The sequence below is a fragment of the Musa acuminata genome, chromosome BXJ3-7 (genome assembly GCF_036884655.1).
Source record: "Musa acuminata AAA Group cultivar baxijiao chromosome BXJ3-7, Cavendish_Baxijiao_AAA, whole genome shotgun sequence".
Taxonomy (NCBI): Eukaryota; Viridiplantae; Streptophyta; class Magnoliopsida; order Zingiberales; family Musaceae; genus Musa; species Musa acuminata.
Genome location: NC_088355.1, coordinates 35,904,930 through 35,928,604, shown reverse-complemented (window position 1 = coordinate 35,928,604; position 23,675 = coordinate 35,904,930). Strand labels below are relative to the sequence as shown.

General features: G+C 37.9%; 1 protein-coding gene across 1 annotated transcript; it reads right to left on the bottom strand.

Annotated features, from left to right (window-relative positions):
- Nucleotides 1-16,308: 16,308 nt before the first annotated feature.
- Nucleotides 16,309-19,499, bottom strand: LOC135642211 (alpha-humulene synthase-like). Its single transcript, XM_065158167.1, has 7 exons — nt 19,312-19,499; nt 18,925-19,183; nt 18,290-18,662; nt 17,890-18,108; nt 17,557-17,692; nt 17,108-17,356; nt 16,309-16,628 (listed from the first exon to the last, which is right to left on the bottom strand). The coding sequence occupies exons 1-7, from the start codon at nt 19,438-19,440 to the stop codon at nt 16,335-16,337; spliced, it is 1,659 nt and encodes a 552-aa protein (XP_065014239.1). The 5' UTR covers nt 19,441-19,499; the 3' UTR covers nt 16,309-16,334.
- Nucleotides 19,500-23,675: the final 4,176 nt, after the last annotated feature.

Sequence of the window (23,675 nt, the reverse complement as noted above, 5' to 3'; positions counted from 1 at the left end):
GATATATGTGTATATACATGCCTGTGTACTGGGGGAGGACTGGGCCTGTAAGATAAAGTAATCACCCCAAACGGTGGGATGGTAGCTTACAGACTTGCGAATCACCGCTTCATCACCTGGAACGTGTGGCTGCGAAATTACGTTCTCCATTCTGATCTGGATGCAAGTGATGAGAGGATGGCAGGAGCCTGCAACCTTGTGTAGCAATTTATAGTCTTAAATCTGGTTTGGTTTCGTAAGTAACACGTTTTATGAGAAAGAAGATAACGAATGAGTCATCAGGGACTGTACGCTCCTTTTTGATTGGCTTATGTTTTAGCTTATCCATCATCTTTAATTGACGTCCTATGATTAGTTTTGCTTCTAATAATATAGGAAAAAGACGAGATATAATTAGTTTTGCATCCATCACCCTTGCTCTCACTCTCGTAATAGAAACTATAAATCATGTATATAATCGTATATTAACTTAAGTTTTATTATAAACTATAAACAGTGTCAAACTCATCATACCAGTCTACTCACTCTCAAACAATAATAATATTATATAAACTATAGTTTAACTTTCAACATTTTTTCCATGTATGTATCAATCGAACTCTCTTTTAATTTAAATCTAAAGGGTTAAATCTCTTTCAAAATCTATCTACATATTCTTGTAGGAGTGATCCACTCATATGCGTTGGTTCATTTTGAGATGCTTCATCTTTATTCAATCATCAAACCTCCAATTTGATTAGTTCAAAGAAATAATTCTCGTTTCATTCGCATCAATCACCAAGTAAGTTTCTCTTCGTCCCTCGTGACTTCTCTAGATGGCTTCCCTCTCACAAAGATGCTACCGCAACACCTACTCAAGATGGCTTCCCTCTCACAAAGATGCTGCCGCAACACCTAGTGCCATGTTCAATGTCAGGATTTTGTCGCCTGAGATAGTTATTTGTAATATTTAATTACAATCACATTGCGCCGTATGCAAAGATATATAAAATAATTAATTATAAATAACATGACATAACATAATGAAAAATTAAAACACAAAAGGGTTGTTGATAGAGAAGGTGTTTGGGACCAATTTTGAGCATAAGACTGAGTGAGGAATTCAAAATCCTATCAAAGTAGATATTAAGTTGAATAGTTTCATTTTGATTTGTTGTTAAGATTAAGATATAATCAAGGAATCTATAGATTTTGTTGTTCGGAGTAATCAAGTTTCAGTAATAGAATTCTCAAATATTTTTCCCACATGTGGATGTGTGTGGCCACGGCATAGTACTAAAGCAGCAATTACTAATTTCATAGAAGGTGCACGAGGGATCGTCTCTTTGATATAAATATGTTAACATACAAAAAAAAAAAAAGTTCACATGAGATTTTTAGATGAAAGGATTTGGAAGTTGATTGCCCACATGTCGATGCTCTCACATGCTTGGCGAGGCCGACATGGGATAAACTTAAATCTATGAATTATTCGAATCTATAATGATATATTTATGCCATCATTACGAAACCCAAGGATGTATGACCTAAGCAATGTAGATTCAATAGGGTTTATTTTCTTTCACCATTAGCAAACGGGATTTGATTTCATGGTCATACTATTAATCGTTATCAGCTAATCTACTGTGTACATACCATTCATTGAACGTTTTGGAGATTATCTAAATCTGGATGTACGTATTGTTAGATCATCTAAATCTGCTGCGTATATACTATTCATCGAATGTTTTGTTATCAGCTAATCTGATATCGTCAAGTGGTATAACATGATAAAAGTAGTCTCCACACACGCTCGGATGAAAGGCTGCAGACTTGCGAACCACAACCTCATCACCTGGACCTGGACCAAGTGATTGCAATCCCATAGTCTCCATTTTTTACGTGGAAACTAAACCCGGGAGGTGGCGAGAGCCTATTGCCTCGTGTTGGAATTTATAAGAAAAAACATTCGGTAGTTGTAGTAGAAAAACAACTCTTAGCCACAACTATCCACTTTGTGGAGGTTATGCTCCTCTTTGTCATTCATCGATCGTCTGTCAATTTCCTATGACTAAAAAAACTATTGCATCCACACATGGCCCCGTCACAGAGAGTCTGAGGTCGTATTCCTCATGGTGGTCCATGACTAACATATAAGGTTCTTTGTTAGCTCCATCAATCTCAATGAAACTATGATGGTTACGTGAAAGGGGACCGGTATGAGGTTATGTTCCTCCTACTAGCCCATTAATAATGAAGAAATAAATCTATCACGCTATATAATTCAATTGTGATTTAGCAATGAGATCAATTGGATTTTAATTAAAAGTATATACTCGAATCCAATTTAAATATTTAAATAATAATTAGCTAATTTTAAATTAAAAAAGGACGTACTCAAAAGCTCTCACCAATGTGGGATCGGGATATACAATCTTACTTTTAAATATTTAAGGATTATTTTCCTGACTTAAATCTTAAACTTAAATAAGTTAAAAATCGATATGTATTCATCTTATCTGCTTAAATTATATTTAACATATTTAAATAAAAGAAAACATGTTGGAATTCAACTTGAAGATCAGATTTGTATTTTACTTAATATAGAAAAATTATACTCAAAACATGTTGGATTTTACTTGACTCAAATTCAAATAAATACGTGTTTCCATCAAATAAATACAAGTATTCAAATAAATACTTTGTGAGTCTGTTTTCGTGTTTGACGCACTTCGGCGAACACGTAGATGTGCTTATCTCTTCTCTGTGGTGGATGACTTCAATACGGGGAGTCACCTGTAACTGCAGCCTCAAATGAGATGTACATTTGGACTTATATGTGAGCTACAGCTACAGTTTTGTTTTTTTTTTTGGGAAAAAGAGAATGAAGTGGCACTTGAAGAAAGAGAGTTACAGCTGCTCGACAGGGCTGTCGCATCAGCCTTCCCAAAAACAAAAAAAGATGATTGTGACCAGAAGTGTTAAGTTGCGCTCGTACGAAGGGTAGCATCAGTCAAGACAGCAGACTCAGAGCATGTCCAAATCTTGCTTAAGCCCTCCTGCTCTGTAAAATGTAGGGCTTGAAGAATTGCTATCTAGGAATCAGATGCGTATGTATAGCCGTTTACACAATTGATCATGTTAGCTGAAGCATATTTAGGGCTTCAAAAGAATTGCTAATCCTTTCACTATTACAGTATCATGTGCTTTAATTGTAGTACAATCAATTTCTCGGATATTATTTCCTTAAGTCTATTGGCTGAGCTTGAATATTATTTTGCAAATAATGTTAGAAAGGGTGAAGGGTCTATAATCTATGATCATGGTGGCATTGATATTTTTGGGAATGAGCAACATGTGGGTTTTAGGTAAAATGTAACAATCATTGTGAAAGCTACTTAATACCTAATGAATCAGGACTTTTAATTCATTCTAGAACCCATGGTAAAATTAGACGATGAAGCCGTTCGGTCCATTTGGTCGAGAGCAATAATAATCTCATCCAATGAGAATGGTCTACCAAGGCTGATATTTGCTCCATGATTATTTTGATGTAATAATGATGTCAGCTATATTTGCTCCATGATTATTTTGATGTAATAATGATGTCAGCTATATTTGCTCCATGATTATTTTGATGTAATAATGATGTCAGCTATATTTGCTCCATGATTATTTTGATGTAATAATGATGTCAGCTATATTTGCTCCGTGATTATTTTGATACATGATAAAATTATTTAATCCGACAACACATCATGTTCTTGATCAAAATATTATGGTTTGGTGACTAAAAAATAGCATCATAACATTTTTGTGATGTCGCCGCTAAAAAATTTCCGTTCTTTGATCATAAATTTCAAATTTTTTAAATCATTTTAGTATATATTAGACTATAATGTATTTCTTGATATTTGGTGGTGGAATTGAGAATGAAAATGATTGAGAATGTGTAGGTCTTCCATTTAGCCGCGTGACACATTTGATCTGATTTATTTCGTAAAAAGAAAATATGGTTTTATACATAAAATAATTAGAATAAAAGTGAAATATAAGTGTGTTCGATTACAAAAATAACATAACTTATATGAATAAAATATTAATTTAAAGCTTAAGAAATAAATTTGAAGCTACGTAATCATTATCTTAAAGGCTTCAAGCCCATTAGGAACACCTACGTAATTAAAGAGGGGTGAGCGTCCAAGAATCCTTGGATTTTAGTGGCGAAGCATGCCACAAATTGGGAGAGCGACTCATCTTCGCATTGGGACAACGAGAGTAAAGCGGCCACGGAAGGCCTGGGCCGCACATTGGTGAGGAAATTCTGCTCCAACTCCCTTGCGGGCTGGTCGAATGATGAGATCAAGGAGGGGCGCAGCCGACTGAACCACGTTCAGGCTGGTCCCCTGAAGGTGGTCGGAAATGTGTGGCACATTAGTGTTAGGATCGAGAGCACTAAGAGGGGGGGGGTGAATTAGTGCAGCGGAAATCTTATAATAATTTAAAAACCAAACGCTGCTTTCATTCAAAAACTATTGTGATGCAAAAGCAAATTCTCAGTTTGTATCTAAGTGCAGTTTACGTCTAAGTGCAGATTGCGTTTAAGCGCAGTTTTGCGTCTAAGCGCAGTTTTGCGTTTAAACTCAGATTTACGTCTAAATGCAGATTTACGTCTAAACGCAGATTTACGTCTAAACGCAGTTTTACGTCTAAACGCAGTTTTACGTCTAAACGTAGATTTACGTCCAAACGCAGTTTTACGTCTAAACGCAGATTTACGTCTAAACGCAGTTTTACGTCTAGACGCAGATTTACGTCTAAACTTTGAAACTCGTTTGTATACTCACAGAAGGCAGTATGCAGTTGAAATCAAGACGTAAACGTGAACAGAAATCTGATGATTGAGCGAGGAAAGCCGATTTACGTCTGAATGCAGTTTTACGTCTAAATGTTTGAAACTCGTTCTTAAAATCGTAGAGGACAGATTGCAGTTATTAATAGAATTAAAATGTAAGCGTAAACTGCAAGGAAGCTCGTTCGTAAAAGCGCGGAAAACAGTTCTGCAGAATCAAACGTAAACGTAAGCTGTAATGTATGAAAATATGAAGTTACGTCTGAATGCAGATTTGGAAGAACAGCTCTTAGAACTTGTTCGTGAAAGCGCAGAGAGCAGTAGTGATGAGGGAGGTTTGCAGTAATGATAAAGTACTCGAAATTAAACGCAAACCAGAGATTTAGAGTGGTTCGGTCAGCCTTGACCTACTCCACTTTTGGCTTCCTCCACCGATGAGGTTGCCGACGTCAACTAGGTGCCTTCCTTCAATGGGCGAAGGCCAAACTTCCCTCTTACAATTTCTCTCCTTTTGATAGGCTTAGGAGACAACCTTTACAGACCTTTCTCTCCTCACTTTACAATTGGAAACTTGAAGAACAGAAGGAGGAGACTTAAGGCTTTACAACACTTTTGAGCTCTTTAGAATCACAGAAAAGATCACAATTTCGGTATGGGTCTGTTTTCTATTCAGTGCTGAATGGGTGGGGTATTTATAGGCCCCAACCCAATTCAAAATTCGAGCTCAAAACGATCAAATCGATCAAATCCCAGAATTCTGGGATCAGGCGGTTGCACCTCTCGACTGGAGAGGTGGCACCGCCTGGCAGAGCTCGAAGACTGAGCTCTGCCGATTGCTTCTCTCTGCCAGAGCTCGAAGACTGAGCTCGATGGTTGCATCACCTGGCAGAGCTCGAAGACTGAGCTTGGTGGTTGCATCACCTGGCAGAGCTCGAAATCTGAGCTTGGTGGTTGCATCACTTGGCAGAGCTCCAAACTGAGCTCAAGCTGATGCACCATTCTGCCAGAGCTCGAAGACTGAGCTTGGTGAATGCTTCACTTGGCAAAGCTCGAGACTGAGCTCAGGCTGATGCACCACTCTGCCAGAGCTCGAAGACTGAGCTCGGTGGTTGCATCGCCTGGCAGAGCTCGGAACTTGAGCTCTGGCGGTGCAACCTCTTGGCTGGAGCGGTTGCACCTCCCAGCCTTGCAACCCTGGCGGTTGCACCTCCTGGCTGGGGCGGTTGCACCTCCCAGCCTTGCAACCCTGGCGGTTGCACCTCCTGGCTGGGGCGGTTGCACCTCTCAACCCCACAGCCCAGGCGGTTGCACCTCCTGGCTGGGGCGGTTGCACCTCCTGGTGCAATCAGGGTCCGAATGGTTCACTCCATTCGACCCACTTTGAATCTTTTCAGGGGCCCAATTGCCCCAAGATTAAGCTAATGGGATCACCTCCCATTTTCATGCTTAATCATCGTGCTAACTACGAATATCTCTAAGACAACTTCTGCAGCTTTGCTCCGATGCGTCAATCGCTTCTTCCGGCGAGTTTCCGGCCAACTTCCGTCGATCAACCGATAACCTTCGGTGATCCTTCTGCGGACATCCGGCATACTCCTGGACTTTGCGACGATCCACTTGGCGAGTTCCGACGAGCTTCGCTTGGCAAGCTTCTGGACTTCTCGGATCTGTTCTCTCTGAACCTCCGACGACCGTCCGAACTTCCGTCGAACTCTCGAACTCCCAACGTGATCATGATCTTGACTCCGGCGCAACTCCTGCTGCTTGTCTTACTCTCATCGTAGTTAATCCTGCACACTTATCTCAACACATAGATTAGATAACAAATGACAATTGACTTCATCATCAAAATCCGAGATTCAACAATCTCCCCCTTTTTGATGATGACAATCAATTGATAAAGGAGTTATCCTTAACTCCCCCTATCTATATGCCATAGTTGAGATAAGTCAACCTTGAATTCAAGACCTAAGAATTCAAGTGACGTATTGATAAGTTAGATCAGTTAAACTTATCAATGCTCCCATCATGATGCCTATCATGATGTATCTCTTCATACATCATCAAGTTTGTATGATTGTGTTTGTAACCATTCATCATGTAATCATATAAAGCAACGAAGGACTTTTTACATGATGCTCACATTTGAGATTTTCTAGTAAGTTTGCATTTTCTTTACAATATCAAATCAAGACATGATGCAAACTATAGTACATGTTCACATATCTCTTGGTGATGCAAGGATGGCATAACATTGTTTATAGCATCACTCAAGTATTTGCAACTATGACATAGATATGATTATGGCAGTTCAGCTATGACATAGTGTTTATCAATTCATATTTTTCTCCCCCTTTGTCATTAACAAAAAGCATGATAGCATTATTAAGCATATAAAGGAAGTCATGACACATATATTTTGCTTGACGAAGGAGAGTCATTTTCCAAAGAGTTTTCATAAGAGTGTACGGGAACATCCCATTTTTAGCATACAACCTGAAAAATGAACTTCTTACATGCATTTGGTTAAAAATACATAATTTGCAACATGTTATTTGATCAAGCGTTGTCAAGGCATGTAATAGCATTCGAATAATTTTGATGTAGTAACACAATTATTTTAAATGCAGCATTATATCATATTGCATAGCAGGATTTTTATTTCAGCAAGTGTAGTATTGCATCACATGGTGAGATATCAGCTCGTATGATGCAAATTTTTGTTTGATACATGGTCTGATGGCAAACATATTAGCAATAGCTACCATATCAATGTCATGCTGCTGACTTATCAACTTACATTGGTATGTTGCTTCATATTTTCAAGGCATAGGCTTTTAAACCTTTTTAGTTTCAGTAAAAAAGACGAGATAAACAACAAGAGATGTTTGCAAATATGCTTACATAGAGAAAGATAACCATATCAGGGTAACATATGTACAGCATATCAGGTAACCATAAAGACAAAGTCCTTCATGAATAACATAAGGAGTTTACAACATGTCATATCAAAAACATCAGATGTTTATACAAGCTTATTCATGAGGTGGAAGATTAAAGTGCCTAAATAAAGAGTCAAATTGTCGATGGATTTGTTGTAGCTCGGTTAGGATTTGATCTTGTCGAAGTTCAAGCCGTTCTTGTCGTTGCTCAAATCGGTCCATCCGAATCCCGATATCTTCGATGGATGATGTGTGAGTTTGCTCAACCGGATGTGTTTCCTCAAAGGGACAGATCGGAGGAGAGTGGGTACTCTTAAAGACTGGGGTTTCCGGCTCTGGTTCAGGTTCAAGCTGAGGGGGATCAGTTCTTCTAGGCATTCTAACCCAGTTACTGTTTCTATAGTGACATCTCAGTCGGTGAAGTAGATTTTTGTTTATTATGCTGTATCTATCTGATTTCATTACTTCTTCTTCTGGTGGTATTTGAATGTCGTAAGCTTTCATTATTCTAGTAATAATTCCACCATATGGGAGCATCATATCTTTCGTAGATAATTCCAACATGTTTTGTTGGATCAGATAGCCAAGACAAATGTCACGTTCTTTCATAATTAGGTACATAATTCCTAATTCCAATTGACTCACTTCATCATGATGGTATTGCTTAGGAAGAATTATACTAGTCATGATATGATGAAGTATCTTAGTGTTAAAGGGCATTAGATGTTCACAACTTTTAGGAATAGATTCTACGTTAGGATTGGCAAGGATTGTTCCTAAGGCTTCAACGTAGGATGTTTCAATAGTTTTTTTCATCCCATGATCCTTTGAAGTAAAGTCCTATGCTTTTCATGGGAATACCTATCATATCACAAATGAATCTATCAGTGATTGAAATGCGTTGTCCTAAGAGATAGGTTGATATCCTTTCTTCATCATCTTTTTGCATGTTGTTATAAAACAATCTAACTAGTCTAGGATAAATGGGTTCGTTGATCTGCAAAATGGGAAGTAGATTAAGGTTTGCAAACCAATGGATAGTCTCTACATCTCTTAGTTCATTCAGATCTACGTATTTTCCTTTATTGATGCTTCTTAGTTCGAAGGAGAGAAATTTTTCAGCATGGTTTTTGGAATCAAAAAGAGTGAGATCAAATTCTTCTACTACTCTCCTCTTTCCCTTGTCCCTTGAGGATCTTCTAGATCCCATTACTACTGCTGTTTTAAAGGGATGATGATGAGCTTAAAGTAAATGAAGAACAAAACAGAATTTAAGAGCTTCTTAGAGAGTACCTTTGTGAAATCTTCAAGAGAAGGAAGGATTCTTGATGTTTTGCTCCGAAATGGGAGGTATTTGGAAGGTTTAGAGGAGTGAAGTGGGAATGGAGGAGACTTGGAAGAGTAGAAGAGGAAATGGGGGTGAGTTGGGGTCGGTTTCTCAGCCGGCCCTAGCGTGATTTTAAGGGGCAGAGCTGCTGGCGGTTGCACCTCTGGCTGGAGCGGTGCAACCTCTGGCAACCCGTGATGGCTGGAGGTGCAACCGCCAGCTGGAGAGGTGCCACCGCCTGCAGCAAGTGAGTACTTAGAATGATTTGATTTGGGAGAATTTGCCTTGAGGAGAGTTTCAGAGCAATTTATGTTTTGTTACATGATTTCGTATGAGTTTTTATTTAAGGAAGAAGCTCTTTGTAGGATAGATCTTTTAACGTGCATACGAATGTTTGTTTGGTATCCCTTTTAAGATCATGACATGTTTAGTTTCTACAAGAATTAATTCGTAGATGAACAGGTTTTGAAGATCAGGGGGGTATGTGAATTTGGATATCATAAGTTTCTAATCGTATCGTATTTGTGATTTCATAGTTTCCACTTGTTACTTAAGCGTTGCGAGTTCCTTTTTGATTCTTGGTTTATGATCATCGAGAGTTAAGGAGCAGAACATTATTTCTTGCTCCGGCCTAGACTTTTAATGTTTTTATAGGAACGGATGATCTTTAGGAACCCATTTGCTTTTGGGTGCCTCATAAACAGATCTATATTTTCTATCATGTTGCATAGAGTTTATCATGGTTCCTTTAGGAACCCAAACTAATTTGTTTGGATTTGTTTTCTTGAATGGACAACAATGTGTCTTGTGTCCAGATTTGCAACAAAAGTTGCACTTGGTTTGGTGTTGAACGTGTAAGATGGGGCCTCTTACAAAGGTAGTTGGATTTCGGTGAGGACTCCTCACAAATCCAATCCCACTTCTTTTGGGAGCATGACCCTTGTTTGTAAGGATCATGTTTAATGACTTGCTACCAACCTCGAATTTCTTCAAGGTGTCCTTAAGTAGCAAGTTTTCTTTTTGTAAAGTTACTAAATCATGACATTTGATACATGAATTTAAATTATCATGATGTTCGACTTTTAACTTATCAAACTCACAAGTAAGATTATCATGTACCTTTTTTAGCAACTTGTATTTTCTATTTATAACTTTGCATTCATCAAATAAATCATGGAAGGCATTTAATAATTCATCGAAAGATAAATCAGCATCTAATAAATCCGTTACCTCCTCTTCGATGGCCATAAATGCGTAATGAGCAACTTGCTCGGTGTTGGATTCTTCTTCCTCAGATGCGCTCGAATCATCCCATGTTGCTTGGAGCGCCTTCTTCTTTGTTGTTCTTTTCTTGACTTGGGGACAATCACTTTTGTAATGTCCCGGCTTTTTACATTCATAGCAGATTACTTGGTCCTTTTTAGGTTCAAGTTTATTTTTCACATCGTTTTTAAACTTGTTTTTTCTGAAGAATTTTTTAAACTTTCTTGTCAAAAGTGCCAAGTCATCATCACAGTCCTCATCACTTGAGTTTTCTCTCAAGTGGCATTCAGCAGTTTTAAGTGCCATATCCTTCCTGTTCTTTGGAAGGATGTCTTCTTGCTCTTCATGAGCTTTGCATGTCATTTCGTAGGTCATTAATGACCCGATTAGTTCTTCAAGAGGGAAATTTCGCAGATCTTTTGCCTCTTGAATGGCGGTGACTTTAGGATCCCAACTCTTAGGAAGGGATCTTAGTATCTTATTAACAAGCTCAAAATCCGAAAAGCTCTTTCCGAGACCTTTTAAACCGTTGACGACATCCGTGAAACGGGTAAACATGTCGCCAATGGTTTCACTCGGTTTCATTCGAAAAAGTTCAAAAGAATGTAGCAACAAATTGATTTTTGACTCTTTCACTCTACTTGTGCCCTCGTGGGTCACTTCAAGTGTGTGCCAAATATCAAAAGCAGTTTCGCAAGTTGAAACACGATTAAATTCGTTTTTATCTAGTGCGCAAAATAAGGCATTCATAGCCTTTGCATTAAGAGCGAAAGCCTTCTTCTCCAAATCGTTCCAATCGATCATTGGAAGAGGAGATTTTGAAAATCCATTTTCAACAAGGTTCCATAGTTCAAAATCCATAGAAATAAGAAAGATCCTCATTCGGGTCTTCCAGTAAGTGTAGTCCGTTCCACTGAACATGGGTGGACGTGTAATCGAATGCCCCTCTTGGTTTCCGGCGTATGCCATCTCTCTTGGGTTTTAATCCTTTAGAGAGTTAACCTTGCTCTGATACCAATTGTTAGGATCGAGAGCACTAAGAGGGGGGGGGTGAATTAGTGCAGCGGAAATCTTATAATAATTTAAAAACCAAACGCTGCTTTCATTCAAAAACTATTGTGATGCAAAAGCAAATTCTCAGTTTGTATCTAAGTGCAGTTTACGTCTAAGTGCAGATTGCGTTTAAGCGCAGTTTTGCGTCTAAGCGCAGTTTTGCGTTTAAACTCAGATTTACGTCTAAATGCAGATTTACGTCTAAACGCAGATTTACGTCTAAACGCAGTTTTACGTCTAAACGCAGTTTTACGTCTAAACGTAGATTTACGTCCAAACGCAGTTTTACGTCTAAACGCAGATTTACGTCTAAACGCAGTTTTACGTCTAGACGCAGATTTACGTCTAAACTTTGAAACTCGTTTGTATACTCACAGAAGGCAGTATGCAGTTGAAATCAAGACGTAAACGTGAACAGAAATCTGATGATTGAGCGAGGAAAGCCGATTTACGTCTGAATGCAGTTTTACGTCTAAATGTTTGAAACTCGTTCTTAAAATCGTAGAGGACAGATTGCAGTTATTAATAGAATTAAAATGTAAGCGTAAACTGCAAGGAAGCTCGTTCGTAAAAGCGCGGAAAACAGTTCTGCAGAATCAAACGTAAACGTAAGCTGTAATGTATGAAAATATGAAGTTACGTCTGAATGCAGATTTGGAAGAACAGCTCTTAGAACTTGTTCGTGAAAGCGCAGAGAGCAGTAGTGATGAGGGAGGTTTGCAGTAATGATAAAGTACTCGAAATTAAACGCAAACCAGAGATTTAGAGTGGTTCGGTCAGCCTTGACCTACTCCACTTTTGGCTTCCTCCACCGATGAGGTTGCCGACGTCAACTAGGTGCCTTCCTTCAATGGGCGAAGGCCAAACTTCCCTCTTACAATTTCTCTCCTTTTGATAGGCTTAGGAGACAACCTTTACAGACCTTTCTCTCCTCACTTTACAATTGGAAACTTGAAGAACAGAAGGAGGAGACTTAAGGCTTTACAACACTTTTGAGCTCTTTAGAATCACAGAAAAGATCACAATTTCGGTATGGGTCTGTTTTCTATTCAGTGCTGAATGGGTGGGGTATTTATAGGCCCCAACCCAATTCAAAATTCGAGCTCAAAACGATCAAATCGATCAAATCCCAGAATTCTGGGATCAGGCGGTTGCACCTCTCGACTGGAGAGGTGGCACCGCCTGGCAGAGCTCGAAGACTGAGCTCTGCCGATTGCTTCTCTCTGCCAGAGCTCGAAGACTGAGCTCGATGGTTGCATCACCTGGCAGAGCTCGAAGACTGAGCTTGGTGGTTGCATCACCTGGCAGAGCTCGAAATCTGAGCTTGGTGGTTGCATCACTTGGCAGAGCTCCAAACTGAGCTCAAGCTGATGCACCATTCTGCCAGAGCTCGAAGACTGAGCTTGGTGAATGCTTCACCTGGCAAAGCTCGAGACTGAGCTCAGGCTGATGCACCACTCTGCCAGAGCTCGAAGACTGAGCTCGGTGGTTGCATCGCCTGGCAGAGCTCGGAACTTGAGCTCTGGCGGTGCAACCTCTTGGCTGGAGCGGTTGCACCTCCCAGCCTTGCAACCCTGGCGGTTGCACCTCCTGGCTGGGGCGGTTGCACCTCCCAGCCTTGCAACCCTGGCGGTTGCACCTCCTGGCTGGGGCGGTTGCACCTCTCAACCCCACAGCCCAGGCGGTTGCACCTCCTGGCTGGGGCGGTTGCACCTCCTGGTGCAATCAGGGTCCGAATGGTTCACTCCATTCGACCCACTTTGAATCTTTTCAGGGGCCCAATTGCCCCAAGATTAAGCTAATGGGATCACCTCCCATTTTCATGCTTAATCATCGTGCTAACTACGAATATCTCTAAGACAACTTCTGCAGCTTTGCTCCGATGCGTCAATCGCTTCTTCCGGCGAGTTTCCGGCCAACTTCCGTCGATCAACCGATAACCTTCGGTGATCCTTCTGCGGACATCCGGCATACTCCTGGACTTTGCGACGATCCACTTGGCGAGTTCCGACGAGCTTCGCTTGGCAAGCTTCTGGACTTCTCGGATCTGTTCTCTCTGAACCTCCGACGACCGTCCGAACTTCCGTCGAACTCTCGAACTCCCAACGTGATCATGATCTTGACTCCGGCGCAACTCCTGCTGCTTGTCTTACTCTCATCGTAGTTAATCCTGCACACTTATCTCAACACATAGATTAGATAACAAATGACAATTGACTTCATCATCAAAATCCGAGATTCAACAATTAGGGCATCGGACGTGCCGTAGAGGGCCATCTGAGCTCGAAACACGACGACGTGCTCTGTGGGGTCAGAGCCGACGTCGTACTGATTCTGACCTGACGTGTGACACCGGGTGTGGCATGTCTTGAACCCAAAATAGGCCCTATCACTGCAGACCATGGAATTGATTGATTCAATCCAGCTTCTTGGATTGGATTATCACTTTCAGAAGGAAATAAGCTAAGCAATAAGTCGAATCCATGATGCTAATATTGACGACCATGGTCTTTACCACACTGCTCTCTGGTTTCGGCTGCTCAGACAACAAGGATATTACGTGTCCCCAAGTAATATGCTCATTTCCTTTAATAAAACAGTATTTGTCTGTGCTATCCATAAAAAACGACCTTTTTTATCATCTTCAAGAAAAAGATGATGACCTTTTTTATCATCTTTAATAAAACAGTATTTGGGCCGATCATCAGACGCTAATCATTCACCATCGAGAAGAGATAATGTCGAAAGGAATCAAACACGAAAACATACTTACAAATTGACGTCCAAAACAACTAGTCGTCGGTTGATGGAAACATGTATTTATTTGAATTTGAGTCAAATAAAATTCAACATGTTTTGAGTACAAGAAGGAAGACCTACACATTCTCAATCATTTTCATTCTCAATTCCACCGCCAAAAATCAAGAAATACGTTATAGTCTAATATATACTAAAATGATTTAAAAATTTTGAAATTTATGATCAAAGAATGGAAATATTTTAGCGGCGACATCACAAAAATGTTATGACTCTATTTTTTAATGTTATGACTCTATTTTTTAGTCACCAAACCATAATATTTTGATCAGAACATGTGTTGTCGGATTAAATATTTTTATCATGTATCAAAATAATCATGGAGCAAATATAGCTGACATCGTTATTAAAGCAAGGCAGAAATCCTTATAAAATCCAATTCGGAAGAGATCACTACTGTTGAAGCCAAGGATGCCTCTCTTTCCCTCTCAGGAAGGGACTCACTTTACTATGTAATAAGGGCATAATCCTTAACAGACAACTCTGTTACTCAACTCTAATTTTTTTCATAAAATTTTCAACCTCAAGAGAGGATGAACTCTATCCACCTGATCATTAACTATGACTCGAATGAAGTCAAACACATAGATTCTCTTTCTTTTGCTACTTAGTGCACCAACCTTTGGATTACTATCAACAGGTCTCTCCTCTCGAATGCCATACTTGTCTTAACTTGCAAGTATTTTCTCTACTAATCATATCAGTCTTCGTAAACCATTCTTATTGGATGAGATTATTATTGCTCTCAACCAAATGGGCCTTGGCAAGAGTCTTAGACCGAACGGATTCATTGTGTAAAATATTTTACCATAGGTACTAGAATGAATTAAAAGTTATGATTCATTAAGTATTATGTAGCTTTCACAATGATTAATACATTTTACCTAAAACCCACATGTTGCTCATTCCCAAAAATATCAATGCCACCATGATCATAGATTATAGACCCTTCACCCTTTGTAACATTATTTGCAAAATAATATCCAAGCACAGCCAATAGACTTAAGAAAAGGTTCCTCTTCGTTCTCCTAAAATTTAATTGAAATTTTTTTTTTTTGACTTAATCTCCTAGGAAGCATCATTCTTGTGACGCATGTATATAAAGAATGAAATGAAACTGCCAAGTGGCTAGCTTCACATGCTACATGGACAAAAGCTATATATTTTCAGAGAGAGGAGTGACCCTCTCAATTGGTTTATTTTTTGTGCTCTGATTTGCGCAGCTCCATTTGTAATTTTATAGTTTAGCTAATATAATTTTGCTTCTTGAAAAAAAACACAAATCATATGTATATGTATGTATATGTATATGGATATGTATATATACATATACATATACATATACATATACATATACATATATATACATATGTATATATATATGTATACATATGTATATATATATGTTTATATATATATATATATATATATACATATATATATATATATATATATATATATATATACATATGTATATACATATGTATACATATATGTATACATATGTATATACATATGTATACATATATGTATACATATGTATATATATATGTATATATATATATACAAAACCCAACCGCATCTTTCCTACATTCTTTTTAGAGTAACAACTTCAAGAGCCTTTCTAAAGTTGGCAAGCAGTAGGCCTACAAGTTCTTCCACAGAGTAATTATCATTTAGGTAAGCCGCAAGAATTAACCAGCAACTTGCAAATTGTGTTTTCCAAAAAGAATAAACAAATTTATTGCTTCATTAGCCTAATACAAGGAGTTTCTGAAATAGCATAGCTTAAAAGACAGGAGAGCAATGATGGAAAAGCATTATTCGAGCTAACAGTGGCTTTAACCTTATTGTCTTCACGATAAACATGGTTTGAACTTGCAAATTGAAGGACTCAAAAGAGTGAGCAGTATACCAGCAACTTGCAAATTGCTTTGACCTACTGTTAAGCAAGGATTTCTGTTTTCCATAGATAACACTGGCTTGAGCTTCACAGGGCTATTACAGTAAACGTTCACTTTACCTGCAGCCTTTAGTTTACAAAGGCTTAAATATATTTCAGAATAAAGGATCAATAAAAGAAGCAAGCATCGTCATACAATTAACTTGGAATAGGTTGTACAAGTAACGAGGAGATGTATTCCTTCATCTTTGTAGAGGAGTTGGTGTATCCATCGATATACTTATATATATTTTCTATTATTCGTGAAAAATTAACAATCCTTTCAAGTAAATCAATGGAGAATGCAACTGGATTGAGGCACTCTTTGTTTATATCCTTCCATGCATCGTCAGCTAGACCTCGGAGCTTCTTACATGCCACATGCATATTTGTTCCGTACTCTTTCATGTAGCATTGGACTGTGGAGGCAACATGTTCCCTAGTTTGTTCCAACTGCAAATTTCATGAAAAAAGAGGATTAAAGTTCTTCAAACTGAATTCTGAGGGATCCTTTCAGGATTTACATGATCATTATATTAAAACATAATAAGAGACTATTATCGATAACAAGGTGTAGATGAGAGGAATTTGGGAATCTACAGATTTGGAAGCTTACGAACTTGAGTTTTTTCATTTGTACTAGATTTCTTAATATAAAATCATTTAAGGAGTTCAGCAAAACTTTGATAATGCAATTGAGTGACACAAGAAATGCTTTTGAGGTGATAAATACAAGGAATATTGAAGACAACCTTTGGAGATTACCTATTAAACCTCAATTATGGTCCATCTCATCTAATTGGAGAATGTATATTATTTTTTTTCTTTTTTTTTGTGTTCTCATATTTCTACTATGACAAAAATCAGTGCAAAATTTACTATGAAAAATGTTTATATGATATAAAACACAGAAGATTATATTATGACCATACCTCGTGTGAAGTAATGTCATTCATGATACGAGCAATTATTGCAGAAGCTTGGACAATTTTTGGGAAACTAGTAATCCATTGAAATGCCTCCTTAGTTGCTATTTCTCCCATTCCAACGAAAGAGGCACATTCGAGCATAGGATATACTGAACTTATGAGGGAAACATGTAGATGTTCTTCCAAAGTCGGTACATAATGTTGATCTCTCCATTTGGATTCCTCAAAATAAGCTTCAGATAAATCTTTCATCTGTACCCAAGTAAAACAAAACCATTCCTTAATGTTGGTAATGCATGAGTAGCATCTACGAGTCAGACAATCTAAGTTCAATATTGTCGCATCTCAAACGCTTATTCTTTGCATTGGCCATTAGTGTATTTGTTTATTACTCATGTAATGCTAATTAATAAAAGTGAAAGTAAGATGAACATTATAATCTCATCACTCACCGCTTTCTTTAGATAGGTTATGCGATATTTCTCACTGGAAGCCAATAAATCTTCAAACTCTTCAAAGGTGTGCATTAGCTTTAGATAATAATCTTTCATGTACTCTGGTAATTGATGAACAACCTTTGCATCCCACCTGCATATGTATTAGTTTCACCACTTTAGAAAAATAGAACATAAACATACATGTTGTTATTTTGCTATACACAATGAATAAAACTATTATACAATATTTTATTTTATTATGTGATATTATTAGTGGTACTTTTTGTTATCATTTGTTGATCCATGATAGTAAAATGTAATATATCCATCCATAAGAGATTTGTGAACCTTTGAATTGCCTCAGTAAGTCGTTGACTCTCCTCCAATGTGCTATAGACATCATATATGTCGTCCAGAATTGAAGTAAGGGCAGCCACCTTGGTCGTTATCACTCGTGCATGAGAATAGTAGGGTTCAAAGTATACTCCCAGAATCGAGAAGTAACATTCCACCAATCGATCTCGAGCGAAACTGAGATTTTTTGAGGGGGCTAAATCATTCCACCACCTTCAAGTCGTTCACAAATCAAAATGGTATTACATATCAATTTAAATTTGAAGGGAGGAGAAACCAATCTCAGCAATTAGCCTGCACTTGTTTACATTTGCAACTTGATTGTATCTTTTTTCTTTATGAAAATCCAGAAGAAATATAGCTCCAAGGAATTCAGAATTGAGGAGGAGCTTACTTGGTGATGTTCTTAAGTTCCTCGCGATGAAGAGATTGCAACAAATTGAAGTCCAACTTTGCAAGCTCCAGGATGGCATCATCTCGTGTGGCGTCCTCTTGGTAGATGGAGATGTAATCTCTTGCCAAGAGCCTTCTCATTCTTCTACAGAGAGGTGTCTCGAGGTCGAGAGACACTTGCGTTGTTAATGGTGGTTTAAGATCAGCTAATGCAGACACTAGGTTATTCTTCGTAAAAGAGATGGCTTCATCAAGAATGATCTCCCCATGAGTCCCAAGATAGGCTGCGTTGTACAAGCTTAGTAGTCCCTTCACATCACTGCCCAACGTAGACATGAAACTTCCTCCCTCATCTTTGAACTTGTTAAAGGCATCTACAGAAATACAAAAGATTTTTTGCTTTTAGAAAAAAAAACATAAAGCCATAATATCAAAATTAATTTACTGTTTTAAATGATTATGTGATAATCAAAATAAAGACTTTTGTGAGTGGTTTTTATGTTTATTTTACCAAAAAAATATTATTGGTACTGTCAAAATCTATGATTGAATTAAATAAAAGATGATAAAAAATATCGTATTGTTTTGGATCACACATACAAATACTGCTTTATTTTAAGGAATTAAGCGGATTACTTGGGGACACATAATGTCCGTGTTGTCTGAGCAGCCGAAACCAGAGAGCAGTGTGGTAAAGACCGTGGTCGTCAATATCAGCATCATGGATTCGACTTAGTGCTTCGCTTATTTCCTTCTGAAAGTGATAATCCAATCCAAGAAGCTGGATTGAATCAATCAGCTCCATGGTCTGCAGCAGATCAGTAGTATCATCGAACATGCTCTTTACTTGCCCCCTCAGCTCTTCAGCTCTCTCTTTCATCCTTGCATCACACTTCTGCATCATCCATGAATAAAAATAAGTAATGAATGCACATATTTTGAACTCGGAATCGTCCCTTCTTGCTGAGAACTCGAGCATTTCAGGCATACGCATATGTTTAAAGATGTGATGGCGTTACATGCCTGTGTTTCAGGGGACGACTGGCCGTGTAGGATGAAGTAGTCTCCCCACACGCTCGGATGATAGCCTGCAGACTTACGATCCACAACCTCATCACCTGGAGCAAGTGACTGCAAACCCATAGTCTCCATTTTTTTTTTTGTGGAACCAAAACCTGGGAGGTCGCGATAGCTTGTTGCCTAGTGTTGGAATTTATAAGGAAATACATTCGGTAGTTGTGGTAGAAAAAACAACTCTTAGCCACAACTATCCACTTTGTATAGGTTATGCTCCTCTTTGTCATCCATCAATCGTTATCATTTGATACAAGACAGAAGATAGAGGTGATATTTTTTATTGATAGGTTCTTCCTATTTATACAGATTAGGAGGAAGAATTTTTCTCAACAAAGTAGCGAGATTTTCTCATGCAGTTGGGAAAATTTTATCTTCTATCATGAACTTGCAAGATGGTACTCCTGTCAAGGATGTCGATCTTGGATCGATGGAATGAAAATAATTTATGGGCGATAGATTTCGTGAGTGAGTATGCTAGTTAATCAGTCGTATGTACATGAGAAATACGTAGTTGATGTCGGAGAACTTGATCTCACATGAAGTGAAAGTCGATGGCAATATGTTTCATGAGAGAGTGGAACACTGGATTGGTACACAGGTAGGTAGCTCTGACATTATCACAATATATTGTAGAAGTAAAAGTGGAGTTAATATTGAGTTTCTTGAGCAGATTTGTAACCCAATTAAGTTTTGCAGCAGCGGTAGCGATGACATGGTATTCAGCTTCAATGCAATTGTCTTTTGCATCTTAGAACTCTAACTGATTGGACTAGCTCTAAAGAAAATAATATACCCCGACGTGAATATTCTATCATCAAAGTTTCTTGCCTAATCGGTGTTAACAAAAGCATAGAGAAGTGGAGAGTGTTTGCGGAGAAAGAGACCATGATTGAGGGTTCCTTTAAGATATCACATGATTCATTTGACTGCAGACCAATGCATAGTAACGAAATCAATGAAATCCTTTCAACCCGACGTGGTGGTGGCGCTAATGCCAGGCCAGATTCAAGTGTTCCTTGCCTTTTGTCCCACCTTAATTCACTTGTTATTACCAAGTCCTGTATTTTCTCAAATGGCTACTACATAAATTATAATAATTTATTGACCGTAAAAAAGATGTCTGGGTGGGTGAGAGCTAAGTACTATAAGGAGCCAACTACAGTGAGTTCCATAGCAAAACTTCCATCACATAATTTGAGTGATTCACTAGTAGAGAGGGGAGTTGTAACCTCTTTTGTGTCTTGCATGTTTATCTTTAATAATAAATCTTGAATATATTTTCTTTATGACAAGAAGAGACCTAAAGATGTATATGTTGCTTTCACTCCTAAATAGTAGCTCAAGGTTCCTAGATCTTTAAGGAAAAATCGATCTGTCAATTACTTGATGAATGTCTAGATCTCCATAGGATTATTGCTCGTGACAATAATATAATCAAAATACACCAAAAGATACATTATGCCTATATGTTGTTGTCATAGAAATAATGAGATATCAGACTTAGAGTTGATAAAGCCAATTAGAGTAAAAAACGAGCCAAGTTTAGTGTATTAGGCTCTTGAAGACTAACGAAGTCCATAAATAGCCTTTTGTAGTTTACAAACATGCATTGGATATTGAGGATAGATGAAACCATGAGGTTGTTGCATAAATACGTTTTCAATTAGAGTCCCCTATAAAAAGGTATTATTAACATCTAGTTTTTGTAATTGTCCGCCTCTAGTGGTGGCCAAACTTAGGATAGGTCGAATTGTTATAAGTTTAACAATATGACTGAATATCTTAGTGAAATCAATACCAGGTCGTTAATGAAACCCTTTGGCAACTAGACATGCTTTATATCTGGCAATTGATCCATCTGGGTTCCGCTTAATTTGAAAAACTCACTTACACCCGATGATGTTTTATTTGTGATGAAAGAATACAAGGTTCCATTTTGAGTTATGGAGGAGGGCATCATATTATTCGCACATGACTTTATGCCAGTGTTAAGATTTTTGGGCTTGAGTGAATATGGTGAGTTCAATGGTCTTAGGTGAAGATTTTGTGATAGCATGTAGGTCAATGATTTAATGTGGTTTGAAAATACCACTCTTAGAGTGTGTTATCATTGGATGGCTAGAGGATATGGGATTGTGAGGTTGTATTGTTGGTATAAGCGGTGGAAAGTCATTGACATGGGCAGGATCAGGCTAAGGTACATCAGTGTCACTGGGTCTTGAAGAAGGTAAAGACAATGGTTGTGATTCTAAATATATTGGCTCATGAATGGGAGAAACTTGAGAAGAAGGGAGTGAAGTAGTAATTGAGGGAATGAGCTATTGTTGAACTAGAGTAGTAGTAGAGTGTGGATCTTGAGGAGAGGAACTAGATGGTGTCATGGGAGGCTCGTCTAATAGGATAGAGGTATACTCCAATGATGAATGTTTGTTGAAATAGTTTGCATGGTAGGAGACTCATAGTTTTGGAAAGAAAAGATAGAATCCACAAAAATAACTTGGCATGATATAAAGATTTTTTTAGTTTGGAAGTTATAGCATCAGAAAGCATTATATTCAAAAGAATATCCGATGAAAATGTAAGGCTTAAATCTTGATGTTATCTTATGGGAGGTATAGGGATGTAACCATAGATAATATAGACAACCAAATACTTTAAGTTTCTGAACGCTTGGAGATTTATGAAATAATATTTCAAATGAAGATTGATATTGTATGACTAGCATAAGCATACAATTAATAAGGTATATTATAGTTTGAAAGGTTGTTGTCCAGAAGGCATGGAGGCCTGATGTAGAAGTGTGAAACCAATTTCAACTATATGTCGATGTTTGTATTCGGTAGAGCCAATTAGTTAAGGAGTATGTGGGGGTAACTTGAGATGTTATATACTACAAGTAGAGAGATAAGATGTTAGGGCTTGAAATTCACCATCACCATTAGAGTAAACTGTTTTGATTGTAGACTAAAAATAGTTCTCAATCAACTTTCTAAAGTTGGTAAAGATTGTAGAAACTTCATATTTACGATGAAGAGGATATAACCATGTATACTTAGTGAAATAATCTATAAAAATGGCATAAAATCTGAATTTGTCAAAAGAAATGATTGGAGCAGGCCCCAAACATCGGTATAAATAATTTTAAACAATTTAGAATAGGATATGTAGAATATGTCAAAGGATTATCTATGACTTTTATTACTAAAATATGCATCACAATAAGTTATAAAGCTACTTGATTTAAAAATAGGAAGAGAGTAATGAGAAAATAATTTCTACCAAATAAAGAATGAGGGATGACCAAGACGACGATACCACACATCGATTGGAGCTACAATCGAAGAGCGAATAGTGGGCTGAGTTATTTATGGAGTTGATGATAATTTGTAAATGTTGCCTTTATTCTCGCCTTGGACCAAGAATGCCCCTGTGCTCAAATCCTTGACAAAAAAAGAGTTAAAAAAAATTCAATTGAAGTATTGTTATGTTTGCAGAATTCAAAAACAAAAATGAGGTTTCGTTTAATATGAGGTGCACATAGAACATTATCAAGTGTAAAAGTTGCGGTATCGAAATTAAGCGTTATAAAACTAGTATGAGTAATAGGAAGTCTTTTACCATCAACGACGATGATATCTTCATTGTCGCTATAATTATTATGGATAGACAAGTTCTGAAGATCAAAGATAATATAATAAGATGCACCAAAGTCCATAATACAATTGAGTTGACTAGTAGTCAGAGTAGTCATGAGATTCACCTAAGGTCACTGTGATGGAGCAAGGACTCTAGGTCGAAACCGATAGATTTTTACGGAGTATCCAGCTTTATCATACAGTTGGCAAATGACTCTTTGTTGACTTGTGAGTCCAGGACACTAGGGTTGATGCTTATTGGAGTTGCCACCTTGATAGGAATGTTGATGATGCTAATAAAGGGGGGTTTATTTTAGACTCATAGGGTCAAGAGATATTTTCGCCAAACCTTTGTTAATGTTCTTGTTGTATTAGTTGCTCTTCCACTTGGACTTTTGACTGACTTGAGCTATGATGGTTGGTTCAGGCAACTTGTCCTCGTGTTTCAAATATATTTCATAGTCAGTCAACTTGTTATAGAATTCTTCGAATAACATTGGTGAGTTGCGTACTCGAATTGTGGCTACCAATTCCTTGTACTCAACTCCAAGGCCATTAAGGGTATGGATTATGACTTTTTCTTCATATAGGGAATGACCTATCAAAGCTAAGTCATCAATGATAACTTTGATATTTTGATTTCTTACTCTAATACCATGATACAAGATAGAAGAT